This window comes from Hypanus sabinus, chromosome 1 (assembly GCF_030144855.1).
Source record: "Hypanus sabinus isolate sHypSab1 chromosome 1, sHypSab1.hap1, whole genome shotgun sequence".
In the NCBI taxonomy this organism is placed as follows: Eukaryota; Metazoa; Chordata; class Chondrichthyes; order Myliobatiformes; family Dasyatidae; genus Hypanus; species Hypanus sabinus.
In genome coordinates this window covers 94,107,248-94,131,798 of record NC_082706.1, presented here as the reverse complement: position 1 = coordinate 94,131,798, position 24,551 = coordinate 94,107,248, and the positions used below count along the sequence as shown (strand labels likewise).

The 24,551-nt window shown below is 37.5% G+C and overlaps 1 protein-coding gene across 1 annotated transcript in view; it reads left to right on the top strand.

Moving 5' to 3' along the window:
- Positions 1-13,066, top strand: part of slc35b3 (solute carrier family 35 member B3) — a 58,045-nt gene extending 44,979 nt beyond the window's left edge. The window contains exons 7-9 of the mRNA XM_059972432.1: positions 4,810-4,921; positions 9,904-9,973; positions 12,545-13,066. Coding sequence (XP_059828415.1) covers positions 4,810-4,921; positions 9,904-9,973; positions 12,545-12,692 — 330 coding nt within the window. The 3' untranslated portion in view covers positions 12,693-13,066. The remainder of the gene's footprint in view (positions 1-4,809; positions 4,922-9,903; positions 9,974-12,544) is intronic.
- The last annotated feature ends 11,485 nt before the right edge of the window (positions 13,067-24,551 follow it).

Sequence of the window (24,551 nt, the reverse complement as noted above, 5' to 3'; positions counted from 1 at the left end):
TCATCCTTAACCTATGACCTCTAATTCTGGTATCAGCAAACTTCAGTAGAAGAAGCCTGCTTGCATTTACTCTTATCTATACCCCTCATAATTTTGCACACCTGTATCAAATCTCCCCTCGTTCTTCTATGTTCCAGGGAATAAAGTCCTAACCTATTCATCCTTACCCGATAACTCAGGTCCTCAAATTTCAACAACATCCTCGTAAATTTTATCAGTACTCTTTCAATCTTACTGGGTTTTTACATTTGCAGATGGTACAAAGGTGGCATTGTGAAAGGTTGTAGTGGGTTACGATAGAACACTGACAGAATGCTGAGCTGGGCTGAGATGGGGTTCAGTTGGACAAGTGTGAAGTGATACACTTTGGAAAGTTAAACTTGAAGGCAGAATACACAATTAATGGCAGGGCTCTTAGTGTGGAGGAACAGAGTGATTTTTGGGATCCATGTCCATATATCCCTCAAATTTGCCATGCCAGTTGATAGGGTGGTTAAGAAGATGTGTAAGGTGTGTTGGTCTGCATTAGTTATGGAAATGGAGTTAAACAGCCATGAGGTAATGTTGCAGATCTATAAAACTCTGACTAGACCTTGCTTGAAGTATTGTGTTCATTTGTGGTTGCCTCATTAGAGAAAGGATGTGAATTAGAGGGCACAGAGGAGATTTACCAGGATGTTGCCTGGATTAGAGGACATGTCTTATGAGGAGGGAACGTCGGAAGGAAGGATTAGATTGATTGTAGAATTACCACAAATCAAGGGCTGAAGGACCCATGCTGTTATATGTTCATTTGGTCACAAATTTGATTTAACCATATTTCTTTAAATGTAGACTGAAACTTTGGGTCTGTTCCATTCCAGCATCATGACACATTTTCAGATCCTGCTTCTGTTATGTCAGTGGCCTCCTGGCACAGGGCTTTAAACTTTGATACGCAGGACTTTAATGCAATCTAATGAACATGGTAAATTGGTTTATTATTGTCACAGGTATTGAGGGATGGTGAAATATTTTGTTTTGCATATGACCTAAAAGAGAGTTTCATTACATCAGTGCAGTGAGGTAGTTCAAGAGTAAACAATAACAAAATGAAATGTTACAGTTACAGAGAAAGTCCACTGTCGACAGGCAATTAGGTGCCACTGCAATGGCAAGGTATGTTGTAAGATACTAAGGAACAGCTCGTTTGTCTCATAACAGTGGGATAGAAGCTGTCCTTGGGCCTAGCAGTATGTTCTTTCAGGCTTTTGCGTCTTTTACCCAAAGGGTGGGGAGGAGAGAGAACGTATGGGGTGGGTGTGGACTTTGGTTGCTTTACTGAGGCAGTGAATTCTATAGACAGAGATTGTAGTGGTCCAGTTTAAAAAATTTTTTATTTAATGCTGTACAAAAGTTTGTTTATTCCTTTGTATTTTTTCTTGTTATGCACAATAGCTAGTGATTAGTTCAGGTCTTACACTTCTGCATCACTGGCACCTGTTAGGTTACTTTGAAGAGAGAGGGGATTATGGATTTTAAAGAAAATTGGTTACATTACCCTTAGAGGCTTCATACACATCTTTATCTTGACATCCTTAACCACTGACAGTGTTCAGTTTATTTTACATGTCTAATATTAATTTGTTTGGATACCTGGATGAGTCAAAATTGACTATTTTAGCCATAAAACATAGGAGCAGAATTAGAAAACTCCATCATGGCTAACCCCTTGACTCCAGTCTCCTGCTTCCTCCCCAGAATCTTTGATGCCCCATCACATGGACAAGTACACTTAATGCATAAATGCAATGAAAAAATTTCTTGCAGCAGCACATTGTGCTGAGTGTTTTAAGGTGACTTCAAGTCGAGCTCTAGGAATGCTATGAGTTTTCTGTATTACTTTAAGCCTGAAGTCATTTGACGTTGACTTTCTCCACAATGATTCAGGGGACTTCAGCATCAATCAGTCTGCATTCCACAGGTTCATTAAGCAATTGGCACACTGTTGTCATTTTCCCTATGGCTAAACGGCAATAGCATGAGAGAAGTACAAGTTAATTACAAAACTGCAGATGTTAATTGAAATGTTATCGTTTAAACTACTCCCAAAGTTGACCCAAGACCCAGTTTCAGTAGATGCAAAAAAGATGAAACGCACTCCAAAGTTCAAAGTAAATTTATTATCAAAGTACATATATGTCACCATATATGCGATTTATTTTTTGTGAGCATACTCAAGAAATCCAATAACTAGAATAGAAACAATGAAAGATTGTACCAACTAGGCCTACAACCAGTGTGAAAAAGACAACAAACTGTACTAATACAAAAAGAAAGAACAAATAATAATAAATAAGCAATAAATATTAAAAACATGAGATAGTAAATCCATAGCTGTGGGAACATCTCAGTGATGGTCAAGTGAAGTTATCCCCACTGGTTCAAGAGCCTGATGGTTCAGGGTGTGATAACTTCCTGAACCTGGTGGTGAGAGTCCCGGGCTCCTCTTACCATCTTCATGATAGCAGCAGTGAGAAGAGAAGATGTCTTCCTTGGTGATGTGGGTCCTTCATGATGGATGCTGCTTTCCTATGACAATGTTCCATTTAAGTCTGCTTATCAGTGGGGAGGGTTTACCCATGATGCATTGGGGTCTATCCACTGCTTTTTGTATTATACTCCATTCAAGAGCATTGGTGTTTCCATACCAGGCTGCAATGCAGCCAGTCAATACACTCTCCACCACACATCTATAGAAGTTTGTCAGAGTTTTAGATGTTATGCTGAATCTTCACAATATCCTAAGAAAGTAGAGATGCTGTTGTGCTTTCTTCGTAATTGCACTTACGTGCTGGGCCCAAGACAGGTCTCTGAAATGATAACACCAAGAATTTAGAGTTGCTGACTCACCCCACCTCTGATTGCCTGATGAGGACTGGCTCGTAGACCTTTAATAATCAGCTCCTTGGTCTTACTGACATTGAGTAAGAAGTTTTTGTTGTGGCACCACTCAGCCAGATTTTCAATCTCTCTCCTATATGCTGATATGTCATCATCTTTCATTTGACCTATGACAGTGGCATCGTCAGCAAATTTAAGTATGGCATTGGAGCTGTGCTTAGCCACGCAGTCATAAGTGTAAAGTGAGTAGAGCAGAAGACTAAACACAGGAGCTGGTGCACCTGTGCTGAAGGAGATTGTGGAGGACGTGTTGTTGCGAATCCGAACTGTCTGGGGTCTGCAAGTGAGGAAATTGTCTTGAAGCTTGTTAATTAGTCTTAAATGGATGATAGCATTGAATGCCGAGCCGTAGTCATAAAGGGCATCCTGTTGTATGCATCTTTGCTGTCCGGATGTTCCAGGGTTGAGTGAAGAGCCAATGAGTTGGCATCTGCAGTGGACCTGTTGTGCCGCTAGGCAAATTGGAGCAGTTCCAAATCCCTTTTCGGGCAGGAGTTGATGTTTCATCACCAATCTCTCAAAACACTTCATCATTGTGGATCTAAGTGCTACTGAACGATAGTCATTGAGGCAAGTGACCATGTTTTAGCCACTGGTATAATTGAAGCCTGTTTAAAGCAGGTGGGTATCTCAGACTGCCGGTGAGAGGTTAAAGATCTCAGTGAGCACTCCAGCCTGTTGATCAGCACAAGTCTTTAGTACTTGATCAGCTATCCCATCTGGGCTAGATGCTTTGTATGAGTTCACACTCCTGAAGGGTGCTGTCAAGTCAGCCTCAAAAGACTGAAATCACAGGGACATCGGGGTCTGTGGGAGTTTGTGATGGTTCCTCCATGTTTTGACAGTCAAAGCAAACATTGAACTTATTTGGAAGTGAAGCCCTATTGTCACCTATGTTGCTTGATTTTACTTTAAGAGGTGATCCTTCATTGTTTGAACTTTAGTCCAGATTACTCAAGGAGTTGGAGACACAAGAGGTTGTAGGTACTGGAATCTGGAGCCACAAACAATCTGCGACAAGAAGAGAATTGTGCACAATTCCTTTCCAGCCACAAATGGTATTAGACTGGCTACTTTCCTCTAGCAGATTGTTATGTTGGGAGGTGGATTAGCTATTTCAATTTCACAGTGATCCTGCTTGCCTCTTAGTGACCTACTCTTTCAGAGTATATATAGTTCTGTCTCTTAGAAACCTCTTTAGTTAAAGAGATGTTAGACCACAAGAATCAGTGTTTTTTTTAAGCAGTGAATATGAGCCAGCATTGCAGGGTGAGATTGCCCTCCAGCCTGCCAAGCATACCCCTTCTCAAGACAACCAGTCAGAGCCCACTGCTACATGTTCACAATCAATTTCAGATACTCTAGACAATCTGAAAATATATATTTTAGAGGTTAGGAATTACAGTCACCTGAAATAATAGTAATTTTGACATTGTGTGTATATAGATATATGAGAGAGAGAGAGAGAGAGAGAGAGAGAGAGAGATTATTAAATTCAATAACCCTTCTATGGTTTCTTAAACTTCAAACTCCCTTCTTTGATTTGCAAGTACAAAGGTAGAGACTTGATACCACTTATCACTACTTACTGATTTATCAGATCTGCTAATGTTTTGAAAGCTGTATGAGTACTTAGTGTGGATCTTTTTTTTGGATATGACTGCTAGCTGTTCTAATTTCGTTGTGAATGGTAATAATAACTACTAATTGGTTTATTTACTTTGCTTGAAATTTTACTCTTCCAAAAGCTATTGCCTAACAAGCTTCAAATATACTTTAATGTGCAGTGTTTGACTTTATAGAATAAATCCTTAATCGAGTTCTGAATCATTGGAATAATACCTGGTTTCCATGTTTGTTTTGCAGCATCTACTGCAGACGTATGGATATGCATTTGTGTTTTCATTGACAGGATATTTTGGAATTTCCTTTGTACTAGCCTTGATAAAGCTCTTTGGTGCACTAGTAGCTGTAACAGGTAATATGTACTTCAGTTTGGTTGCCACTGTTAAGATTTACTGAAATTGTATATTGGTTAAAGCTAAGACTGAAGCCTGTCAGCCTGTAGTAATCTCAAGCAAGAGCTAACTAACCTGAAATATCAGCACTTACTGTTTTCTGAGTTATGCAGAGCAAACTGAAAATAAAGGCATAATAGATCAAAAACACCAAGAAAGCAGGCAAACCACCTCTGAGTATAACAATGAGCTAATAAGGCAGTGATATAATGCTGGCTTGTCATATGTATAATTATAGAATTTTACTTTACGCTTATTTTGGACTAAGATGGAAAATGATACTTAGGAAATTTCATAATTTTATCTGTTCTTTGTAACATGAATCTATTTTGTTAACTTGCAGAAAATAAAATCCAATCTTTCCCATCTCAGGCCCTATCATGCCAAACATTATGTGCCCACAATGTGTGGCTTCTACTGTGTTGACACTTACTGACACTTGTTCATCGTTAACTGTCTGTTCAATACTCAATATCTTCTCAATACAAATTGATGTTGACCTATAACAAACCGACCTAGGTTAGCCAAATCACTACATGAATCTTAATTAATTCAATCAAAAATTGCACTTTATTGTCTTTAAACAATTAGTAACATAAATTATATTGACCTCAGGCTAACAATTTAAGCCATGAATTCTATTGTTCCCTTTGTACCAATACTCACATAACACTGAAATAGGGGACTTCTATTGGCTAAATGATTGATCCTTTGTTTTCTGCTCCTGGTATGGCATTCTTTCTTTTGAAACATAGACTCCAGAGTTCTCACTGCCTTGCATCCAGAGCCCCTCATTCTTATTCTCTTTCCTTATCGATTCAGACTGTTGTATTTCGACTTTGTTGGCTCTAGCCCATCTGGCTATTGTGTGTGTCAGCCTTTCATTGGCTCTGGTCCAAGGCAGCATCACTTTATTGCTCTTCTCCTAAGTATGGCCTGTACCTCATGTCTCTTCCTTTGTCCTCCCTGATTTAGGCTAGTTCAAACCAGTTTAGCCATATCAGCCAGTTGCTAGAGCAATGTTATTTCAAATCACAGACCCAGAGTGCTCTATTCAGAAACCTGAATGTTCTATTTTACCAAAGAACATTTCACAAATAACTTCTTATTTGGGAATTGTCTTTTGTTCAGCAGATATCGGTAGGGGTATCATTATGTTTTTTTTTAATTGGCATGTTCTTGCAATTCCTGAGCAAAACCAGTTCACAAAGTGAACGGCACAGAACCGTTTCACAAAATCAAGAGACATAAGAAAATCTGCAGGTGCTGGAGTTACAAAGCAACACACACAAATTGCTGGAGGAACTCATCAATCTAGACATCCTTTATGGAAAAGAGTAAATAGTTGACCTTTCAGGTCGAGACCTTTCATCAGGTCCTGATGAAGGATCTCCACCCAAAACATTGACTGTTTACTCTTTTCCATCAATGATGTCTGGCCTGCTGAGTTTCTCAAAATGTTGACTTTCATTCCTTTCACCACATGATCAGAACAAAGACATTTGGTTTTCCTATTTCCACTCTCCTTGACGTCTTTCATATTCTTTCATGGCTAACAAGTAGCTTGGAATAAACCTGTACTGGTTATTCATTACTGCTTAGGGATAGAAGTACAGACAAAACCAAAAGTTAGGCCATTGAAAGACCACAGAAATGTCCATCCACAAGTGACTGTTCTTCCTCATATTCACTATCTTAGAAAGACACTAATGCTGCCTGAAAGTAAAACTGTTCAGAGGTATAGCTACCTGAAAAATAAGTATTGAGGAAAGTTAACTTCAAGTTTCTCTCATGTGGCCATAGTAGAAAGCGGCTCATTTAACTATCACAATAAGTGGTTTACACCTGGAGAAGTAGATCCTATTAGCATTTTCTCCAGTAGTCTTGTGCTCAGACACATATAACCACTTAATCCAGATTTGAAATTGTTATTGTTCATATCTGGAAGTCTGGTGTCAGCTAGCTTTACAGTTGGCCCAAGTGGTTGGAAAGGGAAAGGAGAGGTGTTAAAATATGGCAGTGCATTTCATATACAACCCTATTCTTTGGTTTATAGTTATATTTTTGCTAAATCATGTGGACACGCAAGAATCATATGAATTGTATTAACAGATCTCAACATGTCAAAGATGAACTGGGGTATATTTTTGTTCGATGTTGCTATGCTTGTTTAACAGAATATATCAGCACGTCTCCTGTATAAAGGTCAATCTGCTCAGATTTGTTGGTTTTCAAACACATAGCTGATGAATATTTACATTTTTCTAATATTGTGTATCTGGTCCTATGTTTCTGTGATGCTGCTGCAAGTAATTTTTTCATTGTACCTCTTGTACTTGTGCATATGACAAAAAAAATGATTTTGACTTTTAGTTAGGTACACAACAGAGAGAAGTTTAATTCTCCTCAACGTGCATCATTCCTATTCTCAAATAACTGCAGTTTGTTCATTACTGATATCTTTCTTATTTGCCACATCACAATCTAAGTGTGTTTAACAGTTTTATATTTTAGTTCATTTTTCCAAATACAAAACTCTACATTGAAGTTTCATACATTATTATTCATAAGAATTCTCACAATGAACATTATAAAAAAGCTAATCCCATTAGTGTTGGTAAACTCGACTCACAGAGATTAAAATTCTGGTGTATAAATTACTACAGCACCAAATTCAACCGTGCTTTTACAATTCACCTTTTTCTCCACTTTAGAGCAGACATTACCCTGTTTCCAAGTCTGCAAGTCCTGTTGTACAATAAGACATCGCAAGGCCATATGTAAATAATATAAAGTAATGTTGGATTGGAGATCAGTATTGAAGATGATAATAAAACTGACAGGGAATAAACCTCTTGGACCTGATAACCTACATTTGGGTTATGAAGGTGGTGAATTTGGAGCTGGTCGATTAACTCGTTGTCACTTTTCATAATTACATTGGCTCTTGAATGGTTCCTACTGTTTGGAAAGGTGACAAATGTATTTAAAAATAAGGAGGGGGAGAGAAAGCAGGGAATCAGTCAGTACACTTAATGCTGCCATTCATTATTAAGGACATAATTAGAAAATAATAGTAGCACTGAGCAGACTCGGTGTGTTTTGATGAATGGAAGATCATGTTTTTCACAAATCTGTTGAAATTTTTATTGGTAGGTATAGTGTACTTTGACTTTGAGAAACTTAAAATAAATTCTACACGAGATTATTAATAACATGACTCCATGATTTTAAGACTTAGTTAATGGAAAGAAAGTAGAATAGAGGTAAATGTTTGATTTTCAGTGTGGGGAACTATGACCAAGGGAATGCCTGTATTGAAGTGCACCACCCCCACCACCCCACTCAGTCTATGTCAGTGAGGTGGATGAAGGCATCAAGTGTAATGTAATGTTTGCTGATGATGACAGCATTAAATACATGCAGAGACTTCCAGATTGATATCAACAAACTGAGAGAATGGGCAAGGTGACAGCAGATAGAATAAATGCCAAGAAATGCCATTTGTTAAAAAGAAAATTGGGGAAAATAAATTGTTTTTAAATGGTGAGAGGTTGGGAGGTGTTGGTCTTTAGAGAGGGGCCTGTATCTCCTCCACTAAAACTACCCAAATCACTGAATGTTAATGATTAAAATTAGTAAGTGAGTGATATATTTGCCTTTTATTGAAAGAGAATTTTGAGTTTAGGATAGAGACATCCTGCTTTAATTATTTAGAGCCCTGCTGAGATTGCATCCAGAAAAAGGTGTATATCTCTGGTTCTGCTACATGAGGAGACAGGTACTTGTGATAAATGGAGGTCAGCGAGGGTTTGTCTTTGATAATCTGGGGTGTGAATTGTTCATGTAAGGAGAGATTCAGTAGACCATGTCTATACTCCTTTAGAATTTGTAGAATCATTATCTCATTAAAATTCATAAAAGAAATCTCAGGTTGATGAGGTATTTGATGTTTCCCTGACACTGTTTGTGATACAAGGAGTCTCAAGGTGAAATAATCACAGAGATGGGGAAAAAAATTTTCTTCATCTGGAGAGTAGTGAATCTCTGAACTTCTCCATCCTAGGCGCTGCCTCTTGTGCACATTCAAGGATGTTATCATAGACTTATAGATATTAAAGGGTGTCAGGTCTGTGCAGAACAGTGACTTGGCTGAAGTAGAAGATCGACCAAGATGGTGGAGTAGGCATAAAAGGGCAAATGTCCAATTCCTGCTTCCTCTTCGTTTTGAAACCATTAATACTACCCTTGCTCTAAGTTGGCACAGACTCTAATTCAGTGGGTAGTGTTTTTGTTTCTGGATTGCTGATCCCACGCCTGAAACTTGATCTGAAAAATCTAGCTGACATTCAAATGCAATATTGAGCAGGGGGTTGCAGGGTTGGAAGTGTCATCTTTCACCTGCAACAGTTAACTCGGATCCTGCTGACTCAGTGGAAATGAAAGGTCCCATGGCACTCTTTTGAAGAAGAGTAAGTCAGGGCTGGTCTTTGTCTCTCAATAAATAACATAAGAATGGTGTAACTGTGCCAATCATGTTCTTCTTTGTGGTTAACGGCATATTGGCTGCTATATTTCCAATTTTGCAGTATTGACTATACATTAGTAAATGTTTTATAATTCCTTTAAGAGAGCATGAAGCCAGTTTTCTTGATTAAATGTTTCTGCTTCTTTATTCCTACAATCTAATACTAATCTTTGCTAAGGAGAGTTTGAAATAGTTTGCACCATTACTATGTATCTGGTGTTGTAAATTATATTCACGTTTTTCTTTAGAAAAAGAAATCCTTTGCTGGTAAAATGTATAGAGTTATTAATTGTAGAGTCACAAATGTGTCAGATTGCTAATTAACTGTTTGCTTGTCAGAGAAGCATTCAGAACATTGGGTTAAGAAGTTTCATGTCCATAATGGAGTTGACCTCTATGTTTGTTTCTTTGTAGTAACCACGGGAAGAAAAGCAATGACCATTGGTCTTTCATTTCTCTTCTTTTCAAAGCCTTTTACTTTGCAGTAAGTAAATCTTTCATGTATGAAACTGATGTGTATATAATGCAGTCCAGTATCAAAGCTGAGGTTCTCCCCACACTGCTCATGAACGCCAAATATGTACAGTAGAGCAGGAACTGGAATGGCTAGCACTGATTGTGTTCAGTTGTTTTCATAGATAACTCTGCCTATTCAGTTTTCCCAAATCTCTCAGCAAGTTCATTCTCTCTAGGGAAGCATTTATTCTCCCTCAAAACTATTTCAAAACATCTTGCACTGCACCAGAGGCTTTATACAGGTTTGCCTTAAGGATGAAAATGTTGCATCATTTGCAGCTAATTTCCAAATTCAAAATTTTCTTGTGATATTTACATTCTTCATTATATTTGTCTGGGTTGTTTTGTAAAATGTGTTTTCTAAAATGCTAACACGAGTGAATCTGCAGATGCTGGAAATAAATAAAAAACACAAAATGCTGGCAGAACTCAGCAGGCCAGACAGCACCTATGGGAGGAGGTAATAACGACGTTTCGGGCCAAAACCCTTCATCAGGAGTGAAGTAACATGGGATGGTCGAGGGGGGATAAGAAGTGGGGGGAGGGATGAAGTAGAGAGCTAGGAAGTGATAGGCTGGAGGGAAATGGGCTAGGGGGAAGCTGGAGAATTATGGGAAATAAAAGAGAAAGAAAGGTAGGGCTGGGGGGAGAGATTATAGTGAGGGGGGAGAAAGAGAGAGAAAGAGAACCAGACTAAAATAATAGATAGGGATGGGGGTAAAGGTGGGGGGCAGGGGTATCAACCGAGGTCTGTGAGTTGGATGTTCGTGCCGGCAGGTAGGAGGCTACCTAGATGGGAGATGAGGTATTGCTCCATCGACCTGCGCGCGGCCTCATCTTGACGGTAGAGGAGGCCATAGACTGACATATCGGAGTGGGAGTGGTCTGTGGAATTGAAGTGTGTGGCCACAGGGAGATCCCGCCACTGCTGGAGGACCGAGCGCCGGTGTCCGGCGAAACAGTCTCCCAGTCTGTGGCGGGTCTCCCCAGTGTATAAATGGCCACATCGGGAGCACCGGATACAGTATATCACTCCAGTAGACTTGCAGATGAAGTGGTGCCTCACCTGAAAGGACTGTTGGGGGCCTGGGATGGTGGTGAGGGAAGAAGTGTGGGGGCAGGTGTAGCACTTCTTCCATTTGCAGGGATGAGTGCCCGGAGGGAGGTCAGTGGGGAGGCCCTTGACCATCCCATGTTACTTCACTCCTGATGAAGGGTTTCAGCCCGAAATATCATCACTACCTCCTCCCATAGATGCTGTTTGGCCTGCTGAGTTCTGCCAACATTTTGTCTTTCTAAAACGCTAAACTTGTTCTGATAATTTGGAATTATTGATGCATGGAATCAAAGAAACGTCGTCCAATGACCAGCAACTTGTACAGCAGCCAAACTTCCTTTCAGAATTTGTACTTTGTCCCTTGTTAAAGTGCAGTGCTCTATTTGTAAATTTAGTCCACAATAACTTCTGAATTCCTTTAATTGGCATATTATACAACTATCACTAAAGTGTTTTTCTTTAGTCTATATTAATTTTGTCATCATTTTTATGCAGCTATATAATTCTAAAGACAGCAAAACAAACACAAGCAGTGCTGCATTTGTGCAGCAACTTCAGGTTTTAATTGGATCATCAGAGAGGGGTAGACTGCAAGCAGTTGTCACGTTCTCATTGACATTTGACCACTGAATACATTTTTCCTATTCTTAATATATACTACTTCTGCTATTTTTACATTGTTTTCTTTCTCCAATCGCACTCCCATTCATTTTGAACAGACTCACAGTGGGCTGAAGCTATCTTATTTATTTATATTTTCTTTTTTTTATTGCTATTGTAGTTGAAAACAGTAAGTTGAAAGGCTGCTCTGAATGATAGAACTGAGTCCATTTTTTAATATTTATTTATTAAATTTTAGAAAATTACAAAGAATAAATGTGATGATAAATAGTGAGAAAAATAATATTAACCCTCCCCCCCCCAAACCTTATCTAAAGAAAGAAAAAAAAGAGAAAGATTGCCTGGACATCGGAGGATCCCCACATGCTCCACGGAGTTCAAAATAATTTTAATATTTATTTTTACTTTCCCCAATTACTTTATAATTTTATCTTCAAAGGACCTATGTATTTAATCCTATCTTTTGTAGGTATGAGAGCCAAATTTTCAAAAATATATTCATTTCTTAGATTGTATGTGATTTTTTCAAGTGGAATACAAAATTACTGGAGTACAACTCCCACATAGTCCAGTATTATTTTTATTAGGAGACATTGAAGGGACAATACAGAAACTTAAATTGAATAAGTATCAGAAAAAATTTATAAAAATTGCATTGGCAGTAGCCAAAAAAGTTATCGCAGTTACTTGGATATCTGATTTATATTTAACTGAGTCCATTTTTGATGTAATTTTAAGTGTGATAATAAAGAAATATTACTGTCAGGTAAACTGGTGCTATTAACATTGATATGGCATACTAAAGCTTGAACTTGTAGATCACTGCAAGTGCTATATTAATTATATTTTTTTCTCTTCAAGCTATATCTGGTCAGGTCTTCTGGTCCTCATTGGTATCTTCCTGAATATTTACAGCAAAAACAAGGACATAATTAGGCTGCCTTCACTGACTGACATTCGGAATAAAATCTGGAAAAGGCAAATGAGACCTACTTCAGAGAGGGTGTAGAGTCCACATTGGTTTTCACTTCTGATTTGATTGGACATTGCCATCACTGGTTGGCCTTGACAGGACATTCTGCATAAGTGCACTTGTATGCCTACTGTTAATGCCACTGATGACCAGTTGTACGATAAGAAAAACATGATCAATCAAAGCTGGAAAAATATGAACTTTACAAATGTGGTAAAAGGGAACAATGTAAAGCTTGGACTATGTTTTCCATAACTATCACAATGATTGTTTACTAATAATGCATATAAAATTCCAGACTTTTGAATTACAGTACTTTCACTTGGTCCCTCTGTGCTTTGTCTTTGTTTGAATTCTGAGCAGTGGTCTGTGCTTTTTAAGTTTTGTAAATAAATCAAATTTGTGTTCTGCTTTTTCTTTTTATTCAATGGAAATCACAAATGTATCAGTTATGACAAAATTAGTGTTTTTAATTATATATGTGTGCAGAATTTAATTGAAATAATTGTAGTGTGGTAGTATTTAAAATTGTTATTTATCAAAAAAATATATGCCCTTCAAATATATTTGATGCAACTTGTTTGTTCTGGGTTCCTAAATCAATCCACAGCAAGTGTGGGCATGCAGTTTGAAAATGTACTTTAAATTATATAGTTACAATAAGGTATGCCATGAAACTTTCATTCAATAGTGACTCTAACTAGACCAAGAATTCTTTATTGTATTTTATTTATATTAGTTCATAAAAATGACTGTCATAATTGCCATATATTGCCAAAACATTTTTGTTCTTCACAGTGCCTCAGCTGAGACAACTGGTTACCTTTTTATTGAGAGCAGAAGTCAAAGACCAGGAAAGTCCAAAGACATTGCACTGGTCCCTAGTCTATCCCACACCAAAACCAAATTTGTGTTACGACCATTATATCATTCTGTTTTTGCACAAGTTATTTTTAATCCTTTATGTTTATTTTTTAATTTGTATTTCACCATTTCAGAGTTTGGAGGCCTTTTATTACAAAAAGAAATAGTGTAAAGCATCATACTAAGTTTCTAATTTCTGCAATCAGTGTATTTTCCTTGGATTTATTTAAATTTGTAGGATGAATTGACATCCATTTAGTCATCGCTATTTATATGGCAGATATTTTTTAATACTTTACAAGATAATCACCGTTTAAAATATTGGATCTTCAACCATAAATATGACAACATTGTACTTGTCAATATACACAAATTTTATCTATGTGGATATTGCTGTATTTTAAATGAGGGTGTGAATGAACACAATGGATTATTTCTGTTACGATCCTGCATTCTCACTAGCTGGTAATTTGCCAATAATTTCCATTAATAATCTACTTTTAAATTTTAAAATGCATTCCAAGGGAATGATAAATTCAGATATTTGTGTGGGCATTGTTGCACAACTGACGTAAAGACATTTTGTTTTCCTTGGCTGTGATAGTTTGAAAGTTCACTGGATTCACTCCAAAATATGTCTTATTGCACACAAAGTAATTTAAATCAATACCTGTATTTCCAGCTTTTCAAAAATATTTTGGCTCTTTGACCAAGACTTGGGGGAAAATGAATAAACCTATTTGATATTTATTCCTATTCAAGTGATATTTATAGCACTATTTTAAGTTTCATAATTTGAAAGTGTTTGTTCCTTATAAGAAAGCTACATGTATAAATTTATGCTATCTTTTTACCCATATGATGCACTGATCAATTTTGCAAAGGAGTCTGTACTCTGAATAGCGCGTGAAAGGTTATTTGCACTTCCCATTCCTACTGCTCACCTAAAAGATGGTCACAATTTTTAGGTTGCATGTGATCACTGGGACATTCTACTGGAGTCAATCACATCCTTGAAAGAAAAAAAAGAACACGATTAAGCAAAACAAATAACCCTGAAATAATTTCAAACAGTATAAAAATAATTTGCTTATTAGTAATGTGAATATAGTACCATAATCTTACACTTTATTTCAGTCAGAATCAATATGAATTGGAATGAGGCTGATGTCCTTTCAACATCCCCGTTTCTGTTCCACAGGCTGGTTCAGTTTTCTGCATTGGTGTGATGTGTGATGGAACAATGTTAAATGCCTTTATAAAAAGTAAACTTTATGATCATAGGCACCAGTACAGGTCAGGAGGACGGGTCTCCGCCCGCAATGTCAACAGTGCTTCTTCTTATAGGTGCTGCCTGGCCTGCTATGTTCCACCAGCATTTTGTGTGTGTTGTTTGAATTTCCAGCATCTGCAGATTTCCTCGTGTTTGCTCTTTAAATACAACAAAAAGGTCATTTTACTGTAAAGAGCCATTATGTTGCTGAACTGTAGTGATTAGGGTTGTGCCAGTTAATTTAAGAACTAAGTGGTTGAAGGGAGGTAGCTGCTCTTGGACCTGGGGGTGTGGGACTTTAAAGCTTCTGTACCTCCTGCTCATGGTAGTTGCAAGGAGGTAACATTGGTATTCCATAATATGATGGGATGTTGATGCTAAGGAATTTGAATAATCTTTGTTTCTTATCTATGGTGTGGGTTAAAAACTCTTTTCACACTCCATGTTTAGGGTACCTCAACTCCAACTTTAGAGAGGCTGCAAGAGCACTGAAGTCATGCTTTTATTTCTAGTTTTCTTACCTACCACCAAAATCTGCTGGTGAGACATGTCCTACCAATTCATCTTATTAAAACACCCTGTTTGCTCCAGTTAACCTAGATATACAGTAAATTCCATTTCTGGAGATGAAAACAGTTTTTTTTTTACAAAGGTAAATGATAAATAGCCTAGTTGCTCAGTATGAAGTGATTTCTCATCAACCTAGGCTAGATTTTGACTTCTTTTTTCCATACAGTCAGACTAGTCAGAATCAGACCGTTTAGCTCACGGTATTTACAGTGGCCATCAAACACCCAACAACACCAATCCCATTTCCCCTGCCACTTCCCAGTACCCACCATTTCTCCTGCCATACATTCTACCAGAGGTAATGTACAGTAATCTATTAACCAAGATGTTAGAAAATATCACTCCATCACAGGGAGAAGGTGCGAACTCCACACAGACAGCCCTCAAGGTCACGACCAGATTCAGGTTTGGTGAGCTGTGAGGTAACAGTATTAAACACCCGGCCGCTCTGTTTCATGCTTGGCTGTAATATAAACTGGAGTATTTTATGAGCATAATATTCATCTAATCAAAGCAAAAGTTGAAGAATTTTACAGGTGGATTGTAGAGAATTGTTCAGCCAATTGTATCTGTACAAACTCTTAGTAAAATCTAATAACTTGCTTTCATAGTTTCATTCTATGCCCTGGCAGTTTTATAAAATAAGTTCAGGTACGGAAGGAAGATGGTTGGCCATCATATCCATACCAGCTCCTTACCAAAGATTTCCTCTGGTTCTACCAACCAACCCTTTTGCCAAGTGCTGACGCTTTGTCCACCAGAAAAAGCACAATCTCCCAGTGCCCATTCATTTTAAATCCACTTCCGATTCCCATTCTGACATGCCAGTCCATCTACTGTCACAATGAGGCCACAATCAGGTTGGAGGAGCAAAATGTTATATTTCATCTGGGTAGTCTCCAATCTGATGGCATAAGCATCAATTTCTCAAACACCTGGCTATGCACCCCACACCCCCCCCCCCCGCCCTGTCTAACCTTGGAACTGCAGTGACTCATTTCAGGAACCTTTCAATGCTTTTTCTGGATATTATTGCTTCATATCTTTTCAGTAATCTGGCAAACATAATTGTACACAATGCTCTAGTTGAGTCTCTGATAAAAGATCAGCATGACTTTCTTGTTATATTTGAATTGTTTTTTTATTCTATATCTATAAGTAAAGCAGAGAACTGTGTATATTTTATTTACCATTTCATCACCTTCCCTGCTACTTCTAATAACTAGTGCATATATACTTTCTCTGTTCCTGCACACCTTTAGACAATATTCTGCAGTCTGTTTTCATTCTATGCAGAAAAATGCATCACTTAGCATTCCTCCAAATTTAACTTCATCTGCCATACCTCTGCCCATTCCACTATCCTGTTTATATCCCACTATAGCTTTTGCAGTGCACATTGATGCCCAGTTTCATAACATATGCATTTTTTTTCCTTTTTCAGCTATATTTTATAAATTTGAATATGCTTCAACCACCCTTTTTAACCCACTGCTTAGATTCCACATCTCAGCAGTTACAGAAATTTTCATAAAGCTTTGACTTTAAGATGCCTTACCTATTGAAATACAGTTGAGCCCTTGGTTACCAAGCTTCATGTAATAAAGACTGCAAAATATTTTGAAATAGTGGCACATCAAACTGCAATAAAATTGGATCGGATAAGTTTCTGGTCAAGGGCAAAGATTTATTTGAAAGAAATTAGTGACACGTTCCTTTTCCCTGTTTCTTTTTCCATGTTCTACACTTTGCATTGGTGTAGCATTGAAAACCACTGGTGTATTCAATTACAAAATACATTTTAAAATTCTATTTTCAAAATGTTTTGGTATTTTTTGGTCCTTTCACTGGCCCCTGGCTCATTTTTCTATTTCCTGCTAAGCTGTATCATCCAAAAATTGAATCTGTCTGAGATTAGTTTTTCAAACAAAGAAAAACCTCAGCTTAGATATATTTGGTGTAATTTTAAAAAAAATCTTTACCTTGAATGTTTACTAGGGTTGTTGTACAAAGGCCACCCTCTCCTTTATTAATGTCAACTGCATCAGTTAGATCAGTGACCTATGTTTTTTTACTAGTTCCTTGCAATAAATAATGGTGGATGTCTGAAGCTCATCACAACCACAAATAGGGTGGTATATAATATGCCGCCCTTTCAAAATTGCCACAGCAGGGAGTACTGGCAGCCCATTCATTATTTGGTTATTTCAGGCAAAGGTTTTTTTTTCTCTCTGTCCTTGGACTTGAAATGGAACCTGCAAAGTTCATTTTATGAGAGCCATTTTTTAAACATTTAGAATTTGCAGGTCCCATCAGCAAGTACTGAGTTTACATATTGGAGTGTGGATAAGCTGTCCTCCATGACTCGTCACACTGCCAAATTAAGTGTAATAGGAAAATTCATGAGGGTGATTACCATATCAAAGTTCAGCAGATTTCATTCTAAAGCCATTAAGCACAATGGTGTTTACAACTTTAAATGCACGTAAAGTGGATGAGTTTAATTCCTCCAGTTTTTGCCTAAAACTGTAGAAAAATCTGAACTACTATCCCTTAAAGATAATGAACATCAAATTACTTAATGCTGTAGTCACCTGTTCTATATCATTATGCTGGCATTGAATATTCCACCAGAATAGGTGATGAACCTTTGTTGGACATTCGCTCTGTCAGCATGAAGAAGCAAATGAGCTCTATCCACTTCATTCATGTCAGAATTCAACAGCTTGAGTTGCATGAACATCCTGCAGTCACTCATGAAGAGAAATTTTTAATAATAAATATATAATAATTAATGGCCTAGTAGCTGTAGTTGTCTTCAGGGCATAATATCTAATTTCCTCGCAATGTTTCATATTCTTACTTTTCACGCTGCAACAGTCTATCATTAAAACCAAATGTAGGTTTCTATCACTTTTATTTATTTTTCAAATCAACTTATAAATCAGTGCCAGGGCTTGTTACAGATGAGTTCCAATAAATTATCAGTTGTGGACAAATTCCAAATGTTAAATACTTTCTTTTCAATGTAGTTATAAGAAGTCCTCAGGGTCTAATTTGTGTAGGTAATTCTGCCTGGTGTAAAGTCATACACTAAATTAATATTACAAATAATGCATGCAATATTTTATGGACAAAATATGTTAGATTTATTTTGAATATGAAAAATTAAAGTAGGAAGGTTTTTCCAATGATTCTGAGAACATAATTACAGTAATAACTTTAGCAGTTGTGTCTTTTCTACAAAACAAGAAGCAATTTAACGCATCAGTGGCAGTTGCCTATTAATTTGACTAGAAATACAGAAGCCTGGAAGGGTGGATTTAAGGGACAATATGGCATCAGAAAGTATTATGTATTGCTTCTGATGTAAACAAGCATCATTGATGCAGTGATATTCCAAATCTGACACAGACTTCTACAATGAAAAATTGTGCCAGAGAGCATTCAGAGCAATGAGTGCCACACCAGGATCCCTTCTCTTAACCCCTTCAGTCTGAGCCTGAAGGGTTACAACCAATAACAGAGACCATATGCTTGAGGGTGAAAAGAATCCCACATGTCTCTGATGTGCTTTGCCTTCAATAAGCAGAAATTTTACTGAGTACCTTAAGATATATTTTGGATTGGTTTTAATTTATCCAAGGCAGAGAGGCATAAGAGCTTTAGAGAAGACTTGAAGAAGATCTTTTACAACCGAAGGGTGTTTGATATCTAGTGTGGACTGCCTGTGAGAGTAGTGGAGGCAAGCACCCTCCGGATATTTAAGAAATATTCAGATGGGCACTGGGAATGCAATAACACAGAAGACAACGGCTGAATGCTTCAAAATGAGATTTAGTTCCGCCAGTTTCTTGATGGCTGGCATGGACCAGATGGGCCAAAGAGCCTATTTCTCCACTACATGATTATAAAGTTTTAACTGTACAACAGAATGGGATGCTTATACAACCTGTAAAAACAACACCAGGTCTGCAAAGCTGTACAATAAACATTAGCGAACCTCTTATGGTTAATAAGAGTTTCCTAAGCAAATCTATCTTCCTACTCAGCTTCTATTCTGATTATTGGAACAGTACCATCAAGAAAGTGCACTTCCTTGGTGAAGTAGATGGAAAAAGTAGGAGAGATGCTTTGAGCACTTTAAGTTTCTGCCTGTTACCTGATGCCATGAGGCTTAGCTTTGAAGCTATACTCTGCATTTCAACCAACAAGCAAACACCTTTGTGCTGTGGTTTAGCAACAGCGGTCAATTAAATGTCCAGATGAAATCCGTTTAAAACCAGCAAAGTTAGGTTACATTATGGAGATACAACAGACTGCAGATGCTGGAACCTTGTGTGTAAAAAAAAAATCATTTGGTTGGAGAAACTCAAGGAGTCAGGCAACACCTACGAAGGGTCAAGAAATCTTGACTGCATTATGCTATGATTTGCTCACATCGATACCTGAATATTAGTACACAACAGCATGAGTTTCTGTATGGCCACCATAATATAATGAAAGATTGGAAGAAACTTTAACCTCACATTAATCTACAACACCCCATTCATTCCTATTGCACCCAGAAAGGTGTGGAGTATCAAAACCAGGATTAAACTCTGTTCCCTTTTTACCATTTTATCTGATTTAAGATCAGAATTGTTTTAAGTTTGAACCAGGTGTAAAATAGCTGAAAGCTAAGTTGATATCATTCGGGGTCAAAACTGTGCTGCATAAGGCACATCAGCTCAATCTCCAAACAGAAGCATCCTCTCAAGGTGTGTGGACTGAAAGGCCTTTTCAACCATCTCCAGCCACTGGTTTTCATCAGTCCAAAGCTGACTCTATGGTGACGCTAAGTTGTCCATTAAGTTCAGTCGATCAGCATAATTGACATGGTCCACTAAATCCTATTTCCGTCAATACAGGCAGTGCCGACCTAGGTTGAAGCCCCTCAACCACAGGAAAATCACTGGCAAACACATGTAACCTCTGTAATGTTCCTCTATTAGGCTCCAGCAACTTAGCTAGACCGTATTTTATTTTCACTGATATCTGAGCAAATACGAAAGCACAGATCATCCGTGAAGATAAGCTAAGTTCCTGCCAGGTTGTTAGAGCCTAAAAGAAGAACTTTCCAGAGGTTACACGAACACCCACAAATAAGCAATGGTCAGATCATCTATTCAAGTGATGCTGAGGGATGACCACTTGAAAGCAAAAAACTCCGAGGATCCTTTATATTCATCTAAGAAAGCAAATAGGGCTTTGTTTTGAAGTCTCATTTGAAAAATAGGACTGCCAACTACAGGAGTTTCTCAATACTGTTCTCTAATTCTCAGCAGTGGGTGCTCCATTGTTGACTGAGAACTGCATCATAGATTATCACAAGTTCTTGCTTCACTGAAAGCTACATCCAGAACTGTAAACTGAAGTAAAACAGTGCTGTTAAATTATTGTACTTGTAAAACATTTTGTCTTTATGAGCTGCTAGATAACTTATGAGGAGCATTATCCATGGTGAAGGCATCAACAAGTCTACTGGACTATTCTTAGCAATTTTGCAGAATCTCGTGAATTTACTTAAGATGAAGAGACTTACACATATCCATCCTCAACCGTGATCAGTTATAAACATTTCATCTCCTTCAGGTTGCAGAATGGGTTGGAGACAGCTCCTTGAGGACTTTATGCTCCAGGTTTTATAAGCAACTGGAGACTGTCAGGACTTGTCTATGGAGCAAGAGATTGATGGGTGAATGGTAACTTAGCAACAGCCAATAAAAAGAAGTGAGGTAAGATCATTGTAGGAACAGCAATTGTTGTAGTGGGTTAGAGTTAGAGTGGGAGGCTTTGGCTGAACAGGTTTGGCATGAACAGGCGGAGGCTAAGGGTGCTGAGTCTTTTGGAATCATTTAGTTGATTGTAGAACTTAAGCTTAAGAAGATAGAGCCAAAGGTATAACAAGTGTAAACAGGATGGTAGTTGAAATGCTCCTCCAGTAAGCTCTGGGACTGCAGGAAGTGAGTTGAACTTCAGCTCCTGACTGACAGTGTCAAGGAACTGGATCTGGAACTGGACGTACTCCTGACTATCAGGAGCTGGAAACCTCAAAGATGGAACTTTTACTGAGGCGGTCACAGCCAGAGTGCAGGCTTCAAATAGTAGATGAGTGACCACCAAGAGAAGTAAGGGGAGTAAGCATTTAGTGCATTCTCCTCAGCTACAAGCATACCCCTTTTGATACTGCTGGAGGGATGACCTATCAGGGCACAGCAGCAGTAGCCCCGTCAGTGGCACCTGAACCAGTTCTGAGGCTCAGCAGGGAAGGGCAGTGTCAGGTAGAGTGATGGCAATGGGAGTCAATAGTCAGGTGTTCATACAGAAAATTCTGTGGCTGCAAGAGAGACACCAGAATTGTATATTGCCTCCTGGCTGCTTGGGTTAAGGATGCCTCAGAGCATCTGCAGAATATTCTCCAGTGCAAAGGTGAGTAGCCAGAGGTCATGGTGCACATTGGCACCAATGGCTTAGGTAGAAAGGGAAAGAGGTCCTGCACAGTAAGTATAGGGAGTTAGGGAAGAGGCTTACAGGACTTCCAAGGTAATAATCTCTGGATTACTCCCAGTGCCTCATGCTGGTCAGGGCAGGAATATGACTATAGTGCAGGTGAATAAGAGGCAGAGGAACTTTTTTTTTCAATCTTTTTATTATCATTAATAATATGAACAAAATACAATTGATATATTAATAAAGGGATTACAAACATACAAATTCCCATTGCACATGAAAGAATACATAAGCAATGATTACAATATAAATGAGTTTTCCCAAAACATGAACCATACAGTATATGTATGAACAAGGTAAATCTAGGTATTTCATAATATATACTACAAAAAAAACACAGAAAAAAGAAAAAATATATTATGCAAAGATAACTAAACTACTAATCTAATAGCTAATAAAGAAGGGAAAAAAAACAAAAAAAGAAAAAAAAGAAAGAAAAACTAGAAAAAGAAAAAAAAGGGCTGTCTATAATATCTCACAAGAATATATAATCATCAGTGTCATCAACTCCAAGCGATCCTCTCAACATAAATAAGATTAAAGCTGGAAAATCAAATAAGCCTGGAACAGGGTCATATTACGTCATATGAAAATATTGAATAAATGGTCTCCATATCTTTTCAAATTTAATAGAAGTATCAAATACACCACTTCTAATTTTTTCTAAATTTAAACATAACATAGTTTGAGAAAACCAATGATTAATGGGAGGATTAATTTCCTTCCAATTCAGCAAAATAGATCTTCTAGCCATCAGAGTGAGAAATGCAATCATTCGACAGGCGGAAGAAGATAAATGCAGTAAGTCCATCATTGGTAAACCAAAAATTGTGGTAATAGGATGGGGTTGTAAATCGATGTTCAATACCGCAGAGATAATATCAAAAATATCTTTCCAATATTTTTTCAAAAGCGGACATGACCAAAACATATGAGTTAAAGACACAGTTTCAAATTGACATCTATCACAAGTAGGATTTATATAAGAATAGAAATGAGCTAATTTATCCTTGGACATATGGGCCCTATGTACAACCTTAAATTGTATTAATGAATGTTTGGCACATATAGAAGATGGATTAACTAATTGAAGAATTCTATCCCAATTCTCAATAGGAATAATAAGATTAAGCTCTCTTTCCCAATCATTTTTGTCTTATAAAGGGGCTCTGAACGTATCTTCATAATTATATTATAAAGTTTTGATATAAGCCCTTTTTGAAAAGGGTTTAATTCAAACAAACTCTCCAAAATATCTGAAGACACAAAATTTGGAAATGTAGGAAGTACAGTACTTAAAAAATGCCTAACCAGTAAATATATAAAAAAATGAAATCTAGGCAAATTATATTTATTAGATAATTGCTCAAAAGACATAAAACAATTGCCCCCAAAAATAAATCAGAAAATCCTAGTAATCCCTTAGTTTTCCAAGCCGAATAAGCTTGATCTATAATGGAAGGGTGGAAAAAACAATTAGATACAATAGGACTATTTAAAACGAATTGAGTCAACCCGAAAAATTTCCAAAATTGGAACCATATACGTAAAGTATGTTTAACTATCGGGTTGTCAATTCATTTCGGCAATTTAGAAAGAGCAAAAGGGAGAGAAGTCCCTAAAATAGAACCCAGAGCATAACCTGGTACCGATTTAATTTCCAAACTCACCCAATGAGGGCTAAAAGATCCATCCCAATCTTTCAACCAACATAACAAATATCTAATATTAACTGCCCAATAATAAAATCTGAAATTAGGTAATGCTAACCCACCTTCCTTCTTTGTCTTCTGTAAATATATTTTACCTAACCTGGGATTTTTATTCTGCCATATATATGAGGAAATTTTTGAATCAACATTAGTAAAAAAAGATTTCGGAATAAAAATTGGTACCACTTGAAAAATATATAAAAACTTAGGTAAAATAACCATCTTAATAGCATTAATCCTACCTATCAGAGATATAGATAATGGTGACCACTTAGTAAACAAACCTTTAATCTGATCAATTAAGGGTAAAAAATTAAACCTAAATAATTCTTTATGGTTTTTTGTGATTTTAATCCCTAAATAAATAAAAGAGTCATTAACTAATTTAAAAGGTAAATTTCCATAAATTGGGACCTGTCAAGGCAGAGGAACTTGTGCAGGGGACAGTGTTTCAGGACCTTGGATCATTGGAACCCCTTCTGGGATAGGGGAAACCTGTACATGAGAGGCGAGTTGCACTCAAACTGGAAGGGAGCCAATATCCTGGCCTGGAGGTTTAAATGAGTCTGATAGGAGGATGAGAATCAGAGCACCAAGTTAGAAAGTGGAGAGATGGAGAAGAAGGTAAATGTCACGGCCAGTAAAAACTGGCAGAAGCAAAGTAACAGATACAATAGGACGGATAGCTTGAAATGTGAGCATTTTAATGCTAGAAGGGTAAAGGTGATGAACTTAGAGCATGGATCAATACTTGACTATAATGTTGTAGTCATTATGGAGACTTGGTTGAGAGAGGTACAGGAATGGATGCTAACGTTCCAGCATTTTGATGTGTTGGAAAAGATAGGGAGGAAGGTAAAAGAGATAGATGAGTTACCCTATTAATCAGGGACAATATCACAGCTGCATTCAGAGGGAACATAA